General features: G+C 38.8%; 1 protein-coding gene across 1 annotated transcript in view; it reads right to left on the reverse strand.

The window, feature by feature from the left end:
• The window catches only part of mast2 (microtubule associated serine/threonine kinase 2), a 418,453-nt gene that overhangs the window by 20,720 nt on the left and 381,554 nt on the right, over positions 1 to 16,179 (reverse strand). Inside the window, 5 exon segments of the mRNA XM_072574356.1 lie at positions 3,335 to 3,615; positions 7,056 to 7,219; positions 8,676 to 8,785; positions 9,440 to 9,562; positions 10,687 to 10,788. Coding sequence (XP_072430457.1) covers positions 3,335 to 3,615; positions 7,056 to 7,219; positions 8,676 to 8,785; positions 9,440 to 9,562; positions 10,687 to 10,788 — 780 coding nt within the window.

The following is a 16,179-nucleotide window of genomic DNA, read 5'->3' on the forward strand; positions in this document are numbered from 1 at the left end:
AATATGATTTGTTTAGTCATTGCAGGTCAGTGCTATATATGGATTTGAAAAGATTAATACTGAGGAGTGTAACAAACAACACCGACTGATCACGTCCTGTGGATTTCGGGCTGAGCAGCTTATGTTCATAAACGAGCACAATTTTTTATCCAGGTCCTCCTCACTGTCTCCAATGTAATGTTATGATCCTAGCTGATGATAATACTGGACAAGTCAAATTCAAAAACTTGTCAGATACATTAGGGACATTTAAGCGACTCTTGGATATGTATAAGTAAGATAGTACAATGAATAGTATGTAGGTTAGTCTGATCTAAACAGCAGGATAAAAGGCCGGCACAACATCAAGGGCCAAAGGGCCTGTACAGTGCTGTAGTGTTCTATGTTTATTTTTGCAGTTTAGTCACCACGGTCATCAGTCAACTGAATATATCCACAAAAGGCTGCCAATGTACTTTTAACCAAACAGCACAAATTTATGATACAAAAAAGCCATGTGTGTGTGTGTGTGTGTGTGTGTGTGTGTGTTTTTATATATAAACAATAAAAACATTAAACCCTTATTCTCAGAAATTTTTTTTACCCTTATTTTCACTTTAAAACTTCTTACCCAACTGGCAAGAGTCCTTTTTTGACAATTTTTGTGCACATTCACCAGATGTGATTCGCTGTGTCTCTACCACAGATGCACACTAACTCATTCACTTTTCTTACTGAACTCTTAAGGTTAGGGCTTCCCTCGCCCTGCCTACTTGGATGACCAAAACAGCTTAAGACTTCTTTCCATTTCAGCTAAAACCACCTTTCTGTTGGCATTGATCTCTTCAGTTTTCTGAACTGAACCTGCTCGAGTCTCTCTGTAGGTCATAAAAGTTCAACTTTGTAAGCACTTCAATAATTATCTCACAAGTTACTTTGCCTGCTCATTTAGTTTATGCCATGTGCATTATGAAAATGCTGTTTTGGATGTACTATTAAAAATTACCTTCTGATCCTTTTAGAAAATGTCAACTTCACAGAATTATAACCAAAAACCCATTAACCTCTACTTTAGAATCCAAATCCTCAAACAATAATATTATAAACCTTCATCATATAAACAATGTCTATCACGTCAGTGTAAACTGTAACTAGTTACTAACATATAAGAGATTCTTCATGTGAGACCAGGAAGTTGGCTTTTCTCTCTTGACAGACTTACCACCTTCTATAGATCCCTACACTAAAAGATGGTGGTGGCAGCAAATCCACCATATGGGGAGATGCACACTCTGTTAGCTACATACAACAGTCTTTGGCCATGATAGAATTATTGTGCATTATCAAGCCTAACAACTTGTAGAAAATCTGATTCATCATTAATAATACTACACAAAATCTGGTGGTATAAGAAAAGTCATGTGTATTTGGAACTTCCAACACTTATAAACAATTGTTTTAAGTAACTATCAATCACATCCCAGTATCGGACCAATATTGTGCAACTGCTGATCTACAACTGGCTGCTTTGAGCATGTGATTAGCTTAGGCATTGCCAGATAATGCTGATTGACAAGCAATGACAAACTTGTTGAATGCAGAGGGAAAATGGTTAGATAATCTCTGTTGGAGATGGCCATTTCCAGGTAGTTGTGCTGCATGATGTTATTTGCCATTTATTAGCAGAAGTCTTGCATGGACTGTTTCATCTGAGAAATTATGAAACTAAGTGAAACTTTGTAATCATCAGCAAATGTTCTCACTTCAGACTTTACAAAGGAAACTTTGATGTTGATCCTTATCAACCGCCTTTAAGAAAACCAAGTATTTATATCTACAGGTTCTCCTTCATCCTTGCTTGTTATTTCCGCAAAAGAGTGAAATAAATGAAACATTATTTCCTTTTTACAAATGAATGTTCACTCTACTTAATCACGTCATGATTTTCTAAGCACGTTCTTCACACACCTTTAAAATCCCATATTGAAAATCTTCGCTATATTTTATAGTTTATGCATTAATTTTCCATTTCAATTCCAGAAAGGCTAAATTCTAGGTAGAATGGAAATCTTCAAAAAAAAGCACAGCCACATATTCAAAAACATTTCAGTTGGAGCTCAACTGGTTCTCAGCTGTGCTGCAAAAATGAGTACGTCATGGCCATATCTGTACACCATGAAGCTACAAGTGTTTGGTTTAACAAGGCAGACTGGAGATATAGACTAAAAGGCCTTTACGTACTGAGTTATCTTTGCATTATCTAGCTGATCTTCGTATTGAAAATAAATATAGATAATTGCAAAGTAGAAGTCACAAATTTTGGTTATCTCTTTAAATTATGAAAGACGTCTATAATATATAATTGCCCTTTAATAAATAAAACAAAGAACTCTGGATGCTGGAAATCTGAAACAAAAACAGAAATTTCTGGATAAGCTGAGCAGGTCTGGAACCAGCTGTGGAGAGAAAGCAGAGTTAATATTCTGAGTCCAATGGTTCTTCTTCAGAACCAGATCCACTGAACTGAAACCGAAACTCTGCTTTTTCTGCAGAGATGCCGCCAGACGTTAGATTAGATTACTTACAGTGTGGAAACAGGCCCTTCGGCCCAACTAGTCCACACCGACCCACCGAAGCGCAACCCACCCATAACCCTACATTTACCCTTTCACCTAATACTACGGGCAATTTAGCATGGCCAATTCACCTGACTTGCACATCTTTGGACTGTGGGAGGAAACCTATGCAGACACGGGAGAATATGCAAACTCCACACAGTCAGTCGCCGGAGGCGGGAATCGAACCCGGGTCTCTGGTGCTGTGAGGCAGCAGTGCTAACCACTGTGCCACCGTGCCACCCATTTCTGCCACCGTGCCACCCATTTTTGCCACCATGCCACCCATTTTCTTGCTCAGTTTCTCCTGCAATTTCTGTTTTTGTTTAAGACTTACATTATTATTTTCAGACTAAAATCAAGGGCTCCATTAGATTAATTTAGGAATCATTTGTATGATTTAAACTAAACCATCGATCAAATTCTGTTGTGATAATTTGCAAAAACTAAATTCATTAACTCTGGTGTTCTACATTTACCACAGATGTAATAAGCATGAAAGTTGCTGAATGACTGGAAATTCAAGTGGTTCAGTAAAATTCCTTATGAAATGAAAGTTATCAGCCCTTATCTAGTCAGGCTACATACAATCCAGCTTCACTTAACTGACTCTCACAATGCCTTAACTGAACTTGCAAATGGCATTTAATACTGTTTTTTACAATGTCATCTCCAGCTCTGGCAAAAACAAAACCTTAAAAATACTTTATTTCCTCATCTGCTGTTCTCTGCAAACTTACCAGTTAAAGTTGAGCTGCTTATGTTACTGATTGTCGAAGCTGGTGTGGCAGGACTAACATCCACTTCCAGTGTGAGGTCTTTCTCTGCAGGCTGTTCTGGTATAGTTAAGGACACATCTTCCCATGTTTTAGTTGCTTGCTGCTTCTTTCCCTCATCTTCTCCAGAGATAGCAAAGCGTGGCATCTCTATTAATGTTGAACAACGGCGCCTGACTGTTAGTGGAGGACTAGAGTCACTTTCAGTGTGGGATGATTCTGACAATGACATACGCTTTCGGATACTGAAGAAACGAGAAGAATAAAAGGTAAATAAGTCACAAAATTAGATAAACAAGTTTTCTTAAGCATCAATAAATATGATTGTCAAAGTTATTTGGGCTGTCATGTAGTGGCATATCAGTCATAATGACTAGAGAAGGATGTTCTCGAGCATAAATTCTAGCACTTGCCTTCCACTACTCAGAATGCATATCAATTTAAACTGAAGTGTTTACACTTTTGCTTTCAAAAGATTGTACAGATATCTCTTTGAGTGAGAGATGTAAAATGAATGGTACTAACATTTCACCATCTTGTCAAAGAAACCAATGGCTGTATTTCCTGACAGCAGAGTCTATATTTTGTAACCAGAGACAGAGTGTGGTGGTGAAAGGTTGCTTTTCAGACTGGAGGCCTGTTGCCAGGGGTTGGTTCTGGGTCCTCTTTCATTTGTCATTTATATAAATGATTTGGATGAGAATCTAGAAGGCATGGTCAGTAAGTTTGCAGACGATACCAAAATTGAGGGCATAGTAGACAGTGAGGAAAGTTTCCTAAGATTACAAAGGGGTCTTGATCAAATGGGTCAATGGGCTGAAAAATGGCAGATGACGTTCAATCGAGATAAATGTGAGGTATTGCATTTTACTGCAATAAACAAGGGTACGGCTTATACAATTAAAGGTAGAGCATTGGATGATGTTGTAGAACAGAGGGACCTAGTGGTGCAGATACAGAACTCTTTAAAGTTTGAGTCACATATCAACAGGAAAGTTAAAAAGATGGAAAGACCTTTGAATATAGGAGTTGGGGAGTCATGTTGTGGTTGTACTGGACTTTGCTGAGGGCTCTTCTGGAACAGCCCTGCTCCTCGGACGCTGCCTGACCTGCTGTGCTTTTCTAGCACCACACTCTCGACTCTTCTGGAATAATGTTCAGTTCTAGTTGCCCAGTTGTAGGAACAATATTAATAAGTTGGAGAGGGTTTAGAAGAGATTTACCAGTATGTTGCTGTGTTTGGAAGTTTTGAGTTATGAAAAAAGGCTGGATAGGCTGGGACCTTTTTCACTGGAACTTAGGAGGTTGAGAGGTAACCTCATATAAGTTTATAAAATAATGAGAGGTATAGAGAGAGTTAATGGCAGTTGTCTTTTAGCGAGGATGGGGTATTTCAAATCTATGGGGCACATTTTTAACATAAGAGGAGAGATTTTAGAAAAAAAATGAGGGGCAAATCTTTTTGCACAGAGGGTAGTTTGCATGTGGAATGGACTTCCTGAGAAAGTAGTGGATGTGGGTACAATTACAATGTTTAAAAGACATTTGGATAAGTACATCAGTAAGAAAGGTTTGGAAGGATATAGGCTAGGAGCAGGCAGGTGGACTAGTTTAGCTGGGATTATGTTCAGCATGGACTGGTTGGAGGTAAGGGTCTGTTTCTGTACTGTGTGATGCTATTAAACCAGTTTGTCCACGTGATTGAAAAGATTAGGGAAAAACTGCACTAGATTAAAGAAAGTGGAAAGCTGAGAATTAGGAATATTTCAGAAACAGCAAAAGATGATCTAGCATAAAAGTAGGCCCATTATAGAAGTAGACAGGAGAATTTGTCGTGGAGTACAGGGAAATGGTAGAGAAACTAAACAGTTACTTGTGCAGATGCCTTCACAGAGGATAACATAGAAAATCTTCTCAAAATACAAGGTAACTAAGAGACTTGTGAAATGGAGGAAGTGAAAGAAATTATTAATACAGAGCTATTTCTTGAAACAATAACTGGATTGAATATTACTAAATATCCTGACCAGATCAACTTTACCCCAGAGAGTTGAAGGTGGTGGCTACTGGGGAAGTGAGTGCATTGATCTTTCAATAAGTTAGTGGGTTACGGACATAGGGTTGGATAGTGGAACTAGCTGGGTGACTCTTTCGGGAGTCAGTACAGGCACCTTCTGTATTGTAAAATTCAATGATTTCTATTCTATCTGATTTCAGAAAGGTTCCTCTAGCCTAGAAAGAAGCAAATGTAACAGCACTGTTTAAGAAGGGTGGGAGAATGGACACCAATAAACCTATTATTTTGACTTCAGTTGAAGAGAAAATGTCAGAATAATAGCTGAATACAAATAAAATTTTAATAAAATTGGGTACAGTCAACATGGATTTATTAGAGAATTCATGTTTGAAAAAATCATTCGGAGTATTGTTTTGAGCAGGTTACTTGTATCATAGATAAAGGAGAACCAATTTGAATTTCAGAAGACCTTTGATAAATGTCCACACAGGAAGTCAGCAAACAAAATTAGAGTGTATGTAGGTAATATAGAAGCAGGGATCAAGAATTGGTTCACAGACAGAAAGCAAAGATGTTTTAAACACTACCATTATAGGGCAAGCCAAACAGAGAACAGCCAGGGAATTCCTAGAGGCATGGCACTCATCCACAGACTCTAACAACAAACACATCGACCTGGACCCAATATACCGGCCACTACAGTGGACAGCTCGAACTGACAACCAGAAGCGGCAGAGACAGGCCACTATAAATGCCGGAGGAAACAGCACAGAAGCGCTTCACAGGAGGCTCCCAAGCACTGAGGATGTCACCTAGACAGGGGACGAAACGTTTGTAAGACAAATTCCCAGCTCGGCAAACAGAACCACAACAACGAGCACCCGAGCTACAAATCTTCTACCAAACTTAGAAAGCAAAGAGTAAAACTAAATGGATGTGCCATTTCCAGGATGGCACAGCTGTTACTAGTGAGGTTCTAGAAGAATCACTGCTAGGCCATAATTATTCACACTTTGTATAAATGATATGGATGCAGCAACCAATTGTAATACTTTCACAGAGCTATGTGGAATGTAAGTTGAGTGAAGATGTAAGGAGGCTTCAAACAGACATGTAAAGGCTATGTGAATGGGCAAGAATTTGGCTGATGAAACAGAAGGTAAATAAGTGTGAAGTTATCTACTTTGGAAGAAAAACTAAAAAGCAGGAAGTTTCTTAAATGGCAGGAGGTTTGAGTGCTATATTTCTTAAAGGGTGAGTTAGATGTCCAAAAGGGCCTGATGTCCTTGTTCATGACTCACTGAAAGTTTGCATGCATTTGCAACAATAAATACAAAATACAAGTTGTGTATGGGCCTTCATCACAATAACTGCAATCGCATTGTGAATCTACATCTGCCTGGCGGATTGTGTATAGCTTTGTTTCTTTATCCCAGATTTTAGCCACAGAAGGAGTGCAGTGGAGCTTCACAGCTTCATGGTAGAATTGTCTAATGAGGTAAGACTGAGGAAACTGAGTCTACTTTCTCTAGAGTTTCAAAGAATGAGAGGTGATCACATGAAAACTTACAAAATCTGAGAGTGCAACACCCTGTGTTATTGAGAAGATAGTCCATCCCTCAACAGTGTTACTTCCTCTCTTGATTTGACAGTAGGCAGTTAACTCACATTTCAGGTGATCCAATTATCCAGTTCCTATCTCGGGTCTTCAGACTACCAAGGCCATCCAACTTGTCAATTCGATCATCTTTTTCCTCACTGAAGCTACGCTTGGTTGGGGGTGGTGTTTTCCTTTCTTCATGCAGAGAAAGCCGTTCCATGCTACTGTAAACCTAAAGGATAAAGGTATTTAATAGTTTCTGTAGGCTCTAATAGCAGCTTGCAGTTTTGCATTAAAATTGCAGAAACTAAATAACAAGGACCAAAGAAAAACATTCCTGAAATTTGATTTTTTACATCTTTTCATCTAGTTGTTTAAGGTTATTTATCTTCATCTTCATATGCTTCATGAGCTTGTCAGGATAATCTCCTGGCTGTTTCATTACTAATATCTCCTCCATCATTAAGTCATATTTGAAGATATTTGCTGGATTGCACATTATTCAGTACTATTCACAACTGTTCAAATATTAAAGCAAGCCATGCCTGCATGCAGCAAGACCTGGTCAACACTCAGACATGGGTTATTTAGTGCTAAGTAATGAGCCTGTTCACCAAGAGTCTAATCATCTCCCCTTGATAATCAATAGGATTAACATTGCTGAATCTCCCACTATCAACAGTCTGATGGTCTCACCTCATGACTCTACAAAGTCTTTTGATCATTTACAGGTAGAAACGTGTGCTGGATTAGTGCCCACTTGCCTGGATGAGTACAGCTCCAACAACACACAAGAAGCTCAACATCATCCAGGACAAAGCAGTGAACCTATCCACCACCTTAAACATGTATTCCCCTATCCCTGGTGTATTGTGGCTATAGTCTCAACGCAGCAACATGCTAACGCTTCTTTAACAACAGCATTTTCCAAATCCACAATCTACGTCATCTAAAGAATGAGGGGAACAAGTGAATAGGAATGTCACCACCTTCAAGCTTCCCATTAAGCAATTCATCATACAGACATGGAAATATATCATCGTTCTTTCATCGCTGCTGAGTCAAACTCCCAGAATTCTTACAGGCTATAGTGGTTCAAGAAGGTACCTTCTCAAGGACAATTAGGAATGGGTAACAAATGCTGGTCTTGACAATGATCCCAAACCCCATTAGTGATTAGAAGAAGAGACAATAATAGCCCCACATGGATGTACAGTATCAAACTGTTCAACTATCTAATATGATAAACTATAATTATCATCCCATTTACAAGTTAATCTCAGTGACCACACTTATCTAAATTTCATTTAACTTTTTCTCTCTCCACAAAGTATTTGGTTACCACTTGGATCATATTACAGTATTGGGGGTAGACAGGAAGGTGGAGTTTTCAGATCAGCCGTCAAGTTATTGAATGGCACAGCAGGCATGAGAGCTGAGTGGTCTGCTCCTGCTCCTAGGTTGTAAGTTTGCATAATCTATAATGTTCAAATTAAGTTACTTCTTGAAGTATAATCACTGTACCTCTCACATTAAGTCATCTGGAAATCAATCTTATATACCCAAATAAAAAACTACAGATGCTGGAAATCTGCAACAAAAACTGAAATTGCCAGAGAAGCTCAGCAGGTCTGGCATATCTGTGGAAGGAAAGCAAGGTTAACATTTGTTTTCAATATCATACTTACCTTGCTGAATCTTGGTGAACAGGATGAAAACTGTTTAAGTTCTACCCGGTCATCCTCATTAGTGTCATCTTCTTCATCAGAATCCAAGTGGTGGTACCTGTCAGATCGAGCTATGACAAAAAAGGTTTCAATCAAAAATGAATTCTAATTCAACAGTTTTAAATTGCCACATTTGCACATACATCTCAATAAGAAACTTCATAATGGCAACTAATCAGATATTTAAGTGCTGCTTGATAATAATCAATTAAATCACACACAGACAACAAAAGAAAGCCAGTAAAATTGAGCATTGAACTATCAAACCTACATATTCGTGACATTTAATAGGAATTAACAAACAAAACATTGTCAAAGTATCAGAAGTCACCATCACAATGTTAAGCAGGGAGTGTTGGCAACATTATATTTGATTAAAAATTGACTGAATAGTGCAATTGGTTGGAACAAATTTGGTCCATGTATAATCCAAATCCTGGTAATCTGGCTTTGAAGACAAGATAACTCTTAAACCTTTTGCTTTGTTCAGTTTGATTTTTGTGAGCTTGAAAACTTGGAAGAGAGTTAACTTAAGCCTGTCCAACTAAGAATAAGAATGAAATCTTCGTTGATTGTCCTACAAAGCCCTTGAAATGAGGATGACTTGGGTGAGTTTTGAACACATGAGACATTCTTAATCATAATTAAGGCACTAAACTAGATTAGCAACTTGCACACATATTGATCTTTTAACCTTGAGCTGCATGTTTCTACACTCTACCTACTGTCAAAGTAACTGGTGTCATCTTCTGACTCAAGCTGAGGAATGAATTCAGCCTTCTGACGAAGCAGACTGTTCCAGTCCAGTTCTGTAAAAAACCGATGTTGCTTCACTTCATACACACTTCCTAAGGAGGATAAAACATCAATCCATGTTCATTCAAGCCCACCATCCTTGATCTTATATGAATGCAAAAGGAAATGGTAAGCAATTTCAAATTGTTAATCGACTTATTCCTGTCCAGAACAGGAAGCTTGCACTGCAGTTTAACAATTCTTAGTGTAAGATCTCTACACATAATGAAACTGCCCTGATAGCTAGATAAAGGTTGATGTTGAGATTTCAAAAGAAGTGCATATAAAAAATAAGAAATATGGATAATGGAAGCAGAGAAAAGAGAGATGGTGACAGGGTAGCAATTAAAATGCACAAACACACGAGGCTTTAGTGTAAGCAGTGTTACTGATAATTATAGTACTTCAATTATGTTTGAGGGCTTTTAATATGTACATATGAGCAATTGAGTTATATGAATTTAAGTGCTGGTGTGATGCCAGATATGTAGATCAAACACCTCAAAGACAGGTGGATTGACTCAAACAGCATATTCCTTTGGCTGTTTGCAACAAGTAAAGAATTGACTATACCATCTGCAATTGGAAATTTTACGATGCAGTATCCAAAATTAGATGTGATTTTGAAATTGAATATTTGTTGGATAATCCTGAGTGTGCAAAGAGTTATGCAGACAACCAGTTCAGGAAAGCCACTTGGGCTCTCAAAGTGGTACAGTTGCATGCAATGAAGGCTATATATAATCAATGCACAGGGCGTTGCTCTTTGCAGACAGAAAGAAAATGTACATGCAGTGCACCTGTTTCATTTCAACAAAATGCAAGCCATTTGTTGGTCGTTGCTCAGGATTATAAACCGATGAATCAGAGTCAACCTGACAGTTTAAAATTTATAGAAAGTCTAGTAGTTAACTGTCAATCACCATTAATGGATGCATTCTCCATGGCAAAGTGTCTACCAATCAGAGTCCATTTGCCAGTCAATTACAATGTCTTCTTATACAGTATAAATGTCGGTCTTTCCCCTTGAATTCGTAGTCTTGTAAAATATTGTAATGCTTGCAAGGTAATACATTTTGACAAAACATGCCTTTATTTCAGAAATTCAAATTCAGTAAATTTCCACAAGAATCTCTAACGTGAGCCTTTACTTTTCTGAGGTATATCCAATCATTACCTGCACCCAGTCGTTCCAATGGATTTTGCCTTAGCAGTTTTGAGATGAGGTCCTCTGCATCAGGTGGTAGAGCATCATCTCCATCTGGCCAAGCGATCTCATCTGAGCAATGAAGCACAAAATTTACAATGGAAGATATCATGTAAAATCATAAAATCTTAACTGCTTGTAAAGCCTAATTAAAATAATGAAAAACTTCACCTGAAGCTAAATCAATCAAATACAGAATTTTATATCACACCATTCAGATGCCCATTACTCCTATGTCAGCTCTTTAATAGAATTATCCTTCACTTGGTCCCATTACCTCATTCTTCCCCAATTTATGTATTACATTTATTATTTTTTCTACATTCACAAATCTGCCATCTAAAGATTTAAATTAGTCAGTTTAACTCATTTTTCCTGGTCGCACATTCTGGGTTCCCTGCAGCATTCTGTACAATGTAGAAAACCTCCTATTATCACCAAATTCTGAGGGGACAAGTTTAAAGTAATGCCCCTCCAGTTTCTGGGCCAGGGCCATCACATTTAAGATTTTTCTTATTTATATTATTTAAATCTATCCTTTTGAACATAGCATGGTTTACAATAGCAACCATTACAGGCATGAGATGACTATTTGTTTATCTGGTTTATCCAGTGACAGTATTCTTCAGCCTCCGCCCCTCCGCCCCTCCCCACCCCCCCCCCCCCCCAACCCCCCAACACACCCCCACGACTGGGCGCTCTTCTTTCTCATTTTGATTTTCCCCCTCCATCATGTGCACCCTCTCCTCATTGAACCCTAGTTCGAAATTACATACTTCCCGCCCTATCTGTCACTTGTAAAGTCTATGTGATGGCATCAGTGCATCACCGAATGAGCACTCATGCTTAGTTGCTGGTTTTTGGTGTCAGCAGACATTGTCATTGCACCTTCAACACTGAATTCCAATTATGTACAAGAACCACTTTAGTTACTTAGAGTCATAGAGATGGAGAAGACCTTTTGATCCAACTCGTCCATGCCAACCACTTAATCCTAAAGTTATCTAATCCTATTTGCCAGCACTTGGCTCACATTCCTCTAAACTCTTCCTATTCAAACAACCATCCAGATGTATTTTAATGTTGTAATTGTAGAAGCATCCATCACTTCTTCTGGTAGCTCATTCCATACTGTTACGTCACGGGGTAAACCCTCCTGCTTAATTTAAACTAGCAACACAGAAAAGATTTATCCCATGCAAAAATCTCTGAAAGCTCGATTGGTCAAGAGCTATTTAAAGTAAAAATGAACAACTTGATTTCTTAAAGTATAAGATAGAATAATTAACTAACAACTACTTACAACTCCTTCCTCTAACCTATCTTTTACCTTCCCTTCTTTAATACTAGTCCGATAAAACTCTTGTTTAAGCTTTACCAAAATTCAACTTATAAAGCGAACCAGATGTTGAATCTTCTCATTATGGCTTCCTCTGTCTTCTTTTCTTCTTCTTAGGGATTTCTGCTTCACAAGTCACTGATCGATAAAGGTACCTTTAAGAGAGTTATTCTCCAGGCAGTCTGCAGATGCTGGGGGCTTGGCAATTCTCCCCACAACTGTTCAATTTTCCTCAGTCTGACATCCCCAAAGCATCGGATTGTGTCATTGGCTTGTAAGATTGTCAGTATACTAAATTCAAACTTTATTACAGTTTGGTATTTTTCGGGGTATAATTTAAACTGATTGGCCTAATTCAAATTTGTTTTCTCCAGGCAACCAGCTTTTCGAGTTGTTCAACCAAATGTTACATTATACCTTGTTCAGAACACTTGGTGCTGTGTCAGGTAGTTCTGCTAGCTTTTAACTCTCAAAGGTACAGTATATCCACACCTTAACACCTCCCCCCTAAAGAAAGAATGAACCGTCATAATGAAAAGATGTTTTTTTTTCTATTCTTTAAATACATTACCTTAACATACAGATAACTTTAATCTAAGTTCACCTTAACTTCTTCCCATATAGCTGTATATATGTATATAACATTAAATAAAGACACATCTCATCTAAACTTTATCAGTTAAATCTGTGATAATTCATCTGCGATTACATTCTTATGACCCATCTGTAACGTAAGACTCCAACGAAATAGTCTCACATTCTTGTCTTTAAAGCATTTTAAGAATGGAATAGGATTGTGATCTGTGTACACTACCGTCTCTGACACATTGCTTGTGACATACACATTAAAATGTTGTAACGCCAGTACCAAACTCAATAGTTCTTTTCTCTGGTGGATGTTGATGTTCTTTGAAAAGTAACCAACTGCTAGTTCAATCCCAGCCTTATCTTCCTGTAGGAGTACAGGTCCAACTCCTATGTCACCAGCATCAATGGCAATTTTAAAAGGTTTTAATAAGTTTGGTGTAGCATAAACCAGTTTGGTGGTTAATATTGCTTTCAAATGGTCGAATGCCTCCTGGCATGGTTCTGTCCACCGAAACTTTGGGATCTTTTTCAGCAAATCAGTTAACGGTGCCACTACACTGCTGAAGTTTGGAACAAATTTCTGATAGGATCCACTGAGTCTGAAGAATCAAAGCACTTCTTTCTCCAAGGTTGGCCATGGAAATTCCTCGATGGCCTTCGTCTTTGCGTTCTGTTGGGTCAACCTTCCATGACCAATGTTATGTCCCAAGTTCGTCACCTTGGCTTTCGTGAATTCAGTTTTATTTAAATTTATCACCAGTTTTGCTTCTCGTAGTCATTCAAGGAGGTTTGCCAACTGTACCATGTGATCTTTCCAGGATTTACTAAAGATCACTACATCATCCAAACAGACTGCATAGTTTGTTAACCTTGCCACAACTCTATTCATGTCTCTTTGGAATGTGGCGGGTGCATTCTTTATTCCAAAGGGCATCACTTTAAATTGATATAGCCCATTTGGGGTTACAAACGCAGAAATTTCTTTCACCGACTCTGATAAAGTTATCTGCCAGAAACCACACATTAAATCCAACTTAGTGATGTAACTGGCTTGTTCGACTTTCTCGATACAGTTCTCCAATTTAAGATTTGGATATGAGTCCGATTTTGTAATGGGGCTGACCTTCCAATAGTCCACACTGAACTGTTGAGTCCCGTTGGTTTGAGAACTAAGACGATCGGTGAACTCCACTCGCTCAGGCTTGGTTCGATGATGTCCTCGTCAAGCATGGCCTTCACCTCCTTCTGGACCTGCCTGGCTTTGAAAGGATTAAGCCGATAGGGGTGTTGTTTTATCAGAACAGTATTCCCTATGTGTACTTCATGTACAATAGCATTAGTCCTCCCCATCTGGTACTTACATATGTCCTTATACTGCAGTAACAAATCTTTCAACTGTGTTCTATGCTCCTGAGACAGATAGCTTACTAACCTATCTCACTCCTGAAGGGCTTCGTCATATTTTAATCTATTTTGAGGCACATCAAAATCTACACCATTTGAATTTGATTCCCCACTCTGTAGGGCAATAACTAACACCTGTTTCACCAGTTCTTTCTCTCTAGTATAATACAACGTGCTCACATGACATACCCGATACCTTCCTTTTTTATGTGGCATCTTTACTAGATAGTTCACCTGACTCAAATTTTTCTCAATTTGAGAGGGACCACGAAACCTGGCCTATCACTGGTATCAGTACTAACATGTCATCCCCTCAGGAAAATGTCTGAGTCTAAGAGCTTTTATCTGCCACCTGCTTCATTGTACAGTGTGCCCTCTTTAGGTGCTATTTAGCTAACTCACCTACTCTATTTAATCCCTCCTTCACCTCCGATACATAATCTAAGTGAGATCTCAACTTTGGTCCTGTCAACTTTTCTTTAATTAATTTCAAAGGACTTCTCACTTCACGCCCGAACATTAACTTGAAGGGAGTGAACCAAGCAGATTTGTTTGGGGCATCTCTAATAGCAAACAACACAAGTGGGATTCCTTTACTCAATAATTTGGGTAATCCTGACAGTATACTCACAACATGATCTTCAAGGCATGATGCCATCTTTCTGAAGGTCCCTGGGATTCAGGATGATATGCCCTGAATTTAAAAGTGCGGTATACTTAAGCTATTCATAACCTCCTTAAACAGCCTAGCAGTAAAATTTGACCCTTGGCCCGACTGAATCTCTCTGTGTGAAGACAGCTACTAACTGCTCTACCACCCTTTTTTGCCTTGATACTCCGATATGGAAGCCTGCAGAAATCTGGTAGACACATCCATTATGCTTAACAAGTACTAGTTCCCACTTTTAGTTCTTGGGAGGGGACCTACAAAATCAATTATAATCCGAGTGAAAGGTTCTTCACTTGTGGGAATTGGCAACAAGGGGGCTGTTTTATTACTGCCAGTGGCTTACCTACCATTTGGCATGTATGACACCTATGACAAAAGTTAACCACAACCTTATGCATTCCAGGCCAATAAAGATGTTTTTGTATCATAGCCTGAGTCTTTCATACCCCTAGGTGACCTCCTACGCGTAGTTCATGTGCTACCTGTAACACCTCCTGTCTGTATGCTACCAGCAACACAATCTGGTGCACTTCAGCCCATTTCTTCTCTCCACTAACCTGCCATGGTCTCCATTTTATCTTTCAGATAATAACCCTCTAGAATATTCTCTGCCCCTTTTTCGGAGTATGTATCCACATTTCTCAAAATTATAACTTCTTCCCCCTTCTTTCTGAGTAAACATTATCCACAGAGGCAAATTCTTTATAGAAGTCAGGTACTAACTCCATACCCAGCCCCTGCCTAGGCTGTGCACTCTCCTGCAGCTCCTCGGCTCTTCTTGGGGTCTCCTTTACTACCTTCATGAATGCCACTGGCTTAGCTTCTTTTACCACATCTTTTCCCATGGTGCCTTTCTTTAATGACCAGTACTGTGACTTTACATGTCCCATTTTACCACAGTGGAAACACCTGACGCCTTCCATCCCTCCTTCCACCTTCTTGGACTTCTTTTTTATCCTGTGCTAAATTCTTACCAATGCTCTCTACTCTTGATTTCGTAGTATACGATCTCCCCTTCTCCCAGCTTCTAACCCTCACAGGACGAAATTCTGGCCGGAAGCTTCTGTTGTGCACCAACATGTACTTATCTGCTAATTCTGCTGCCCTTTTCACTTCCTGAACTTTCTTTTCCTCCATGTGAATTTTTACTATCTGTGGAAGTGAGTTTTTAAACTCCTCCAGCAGAATAATCTCTCTTAGAGCCTCAAAGGTCCTATCTATTTTCATAGCACGTACCAATCGATCAAAATGACAATGTTTAACTCTTTTAAACTCAAAATGAGTCTGACCTGGTATCTTCTTTGTGTTTCTGAACTGCTGTCTGTGTGTTTCTGGTACCAATTCATAAGCACTTAAAATAGCCTGTTCAACCTCTTCATAATCTCTTGACCCTTCAACTGACAATGCGGCAAATATCTCACCAGCTCTGCCTACCAGTTTAATCTGAACTAGCATGACTCAT

Source organism: Chiloscyllium punctatum, chromosome 7 (genome assembly GCF_047496795.1).
Source record: "Chiloscyllium punctatum isolate Juve2018m chromosome 7, sChiPun1.3, whole genome shotgun sequence".
Lineage (NCBI taxonomy): Eukaryota > Metazoa > Chordata > Chondrichthyes > Orectolobiformes > Hemiscylliidae > Chiloscyllium > Chiloscyllium punctatum.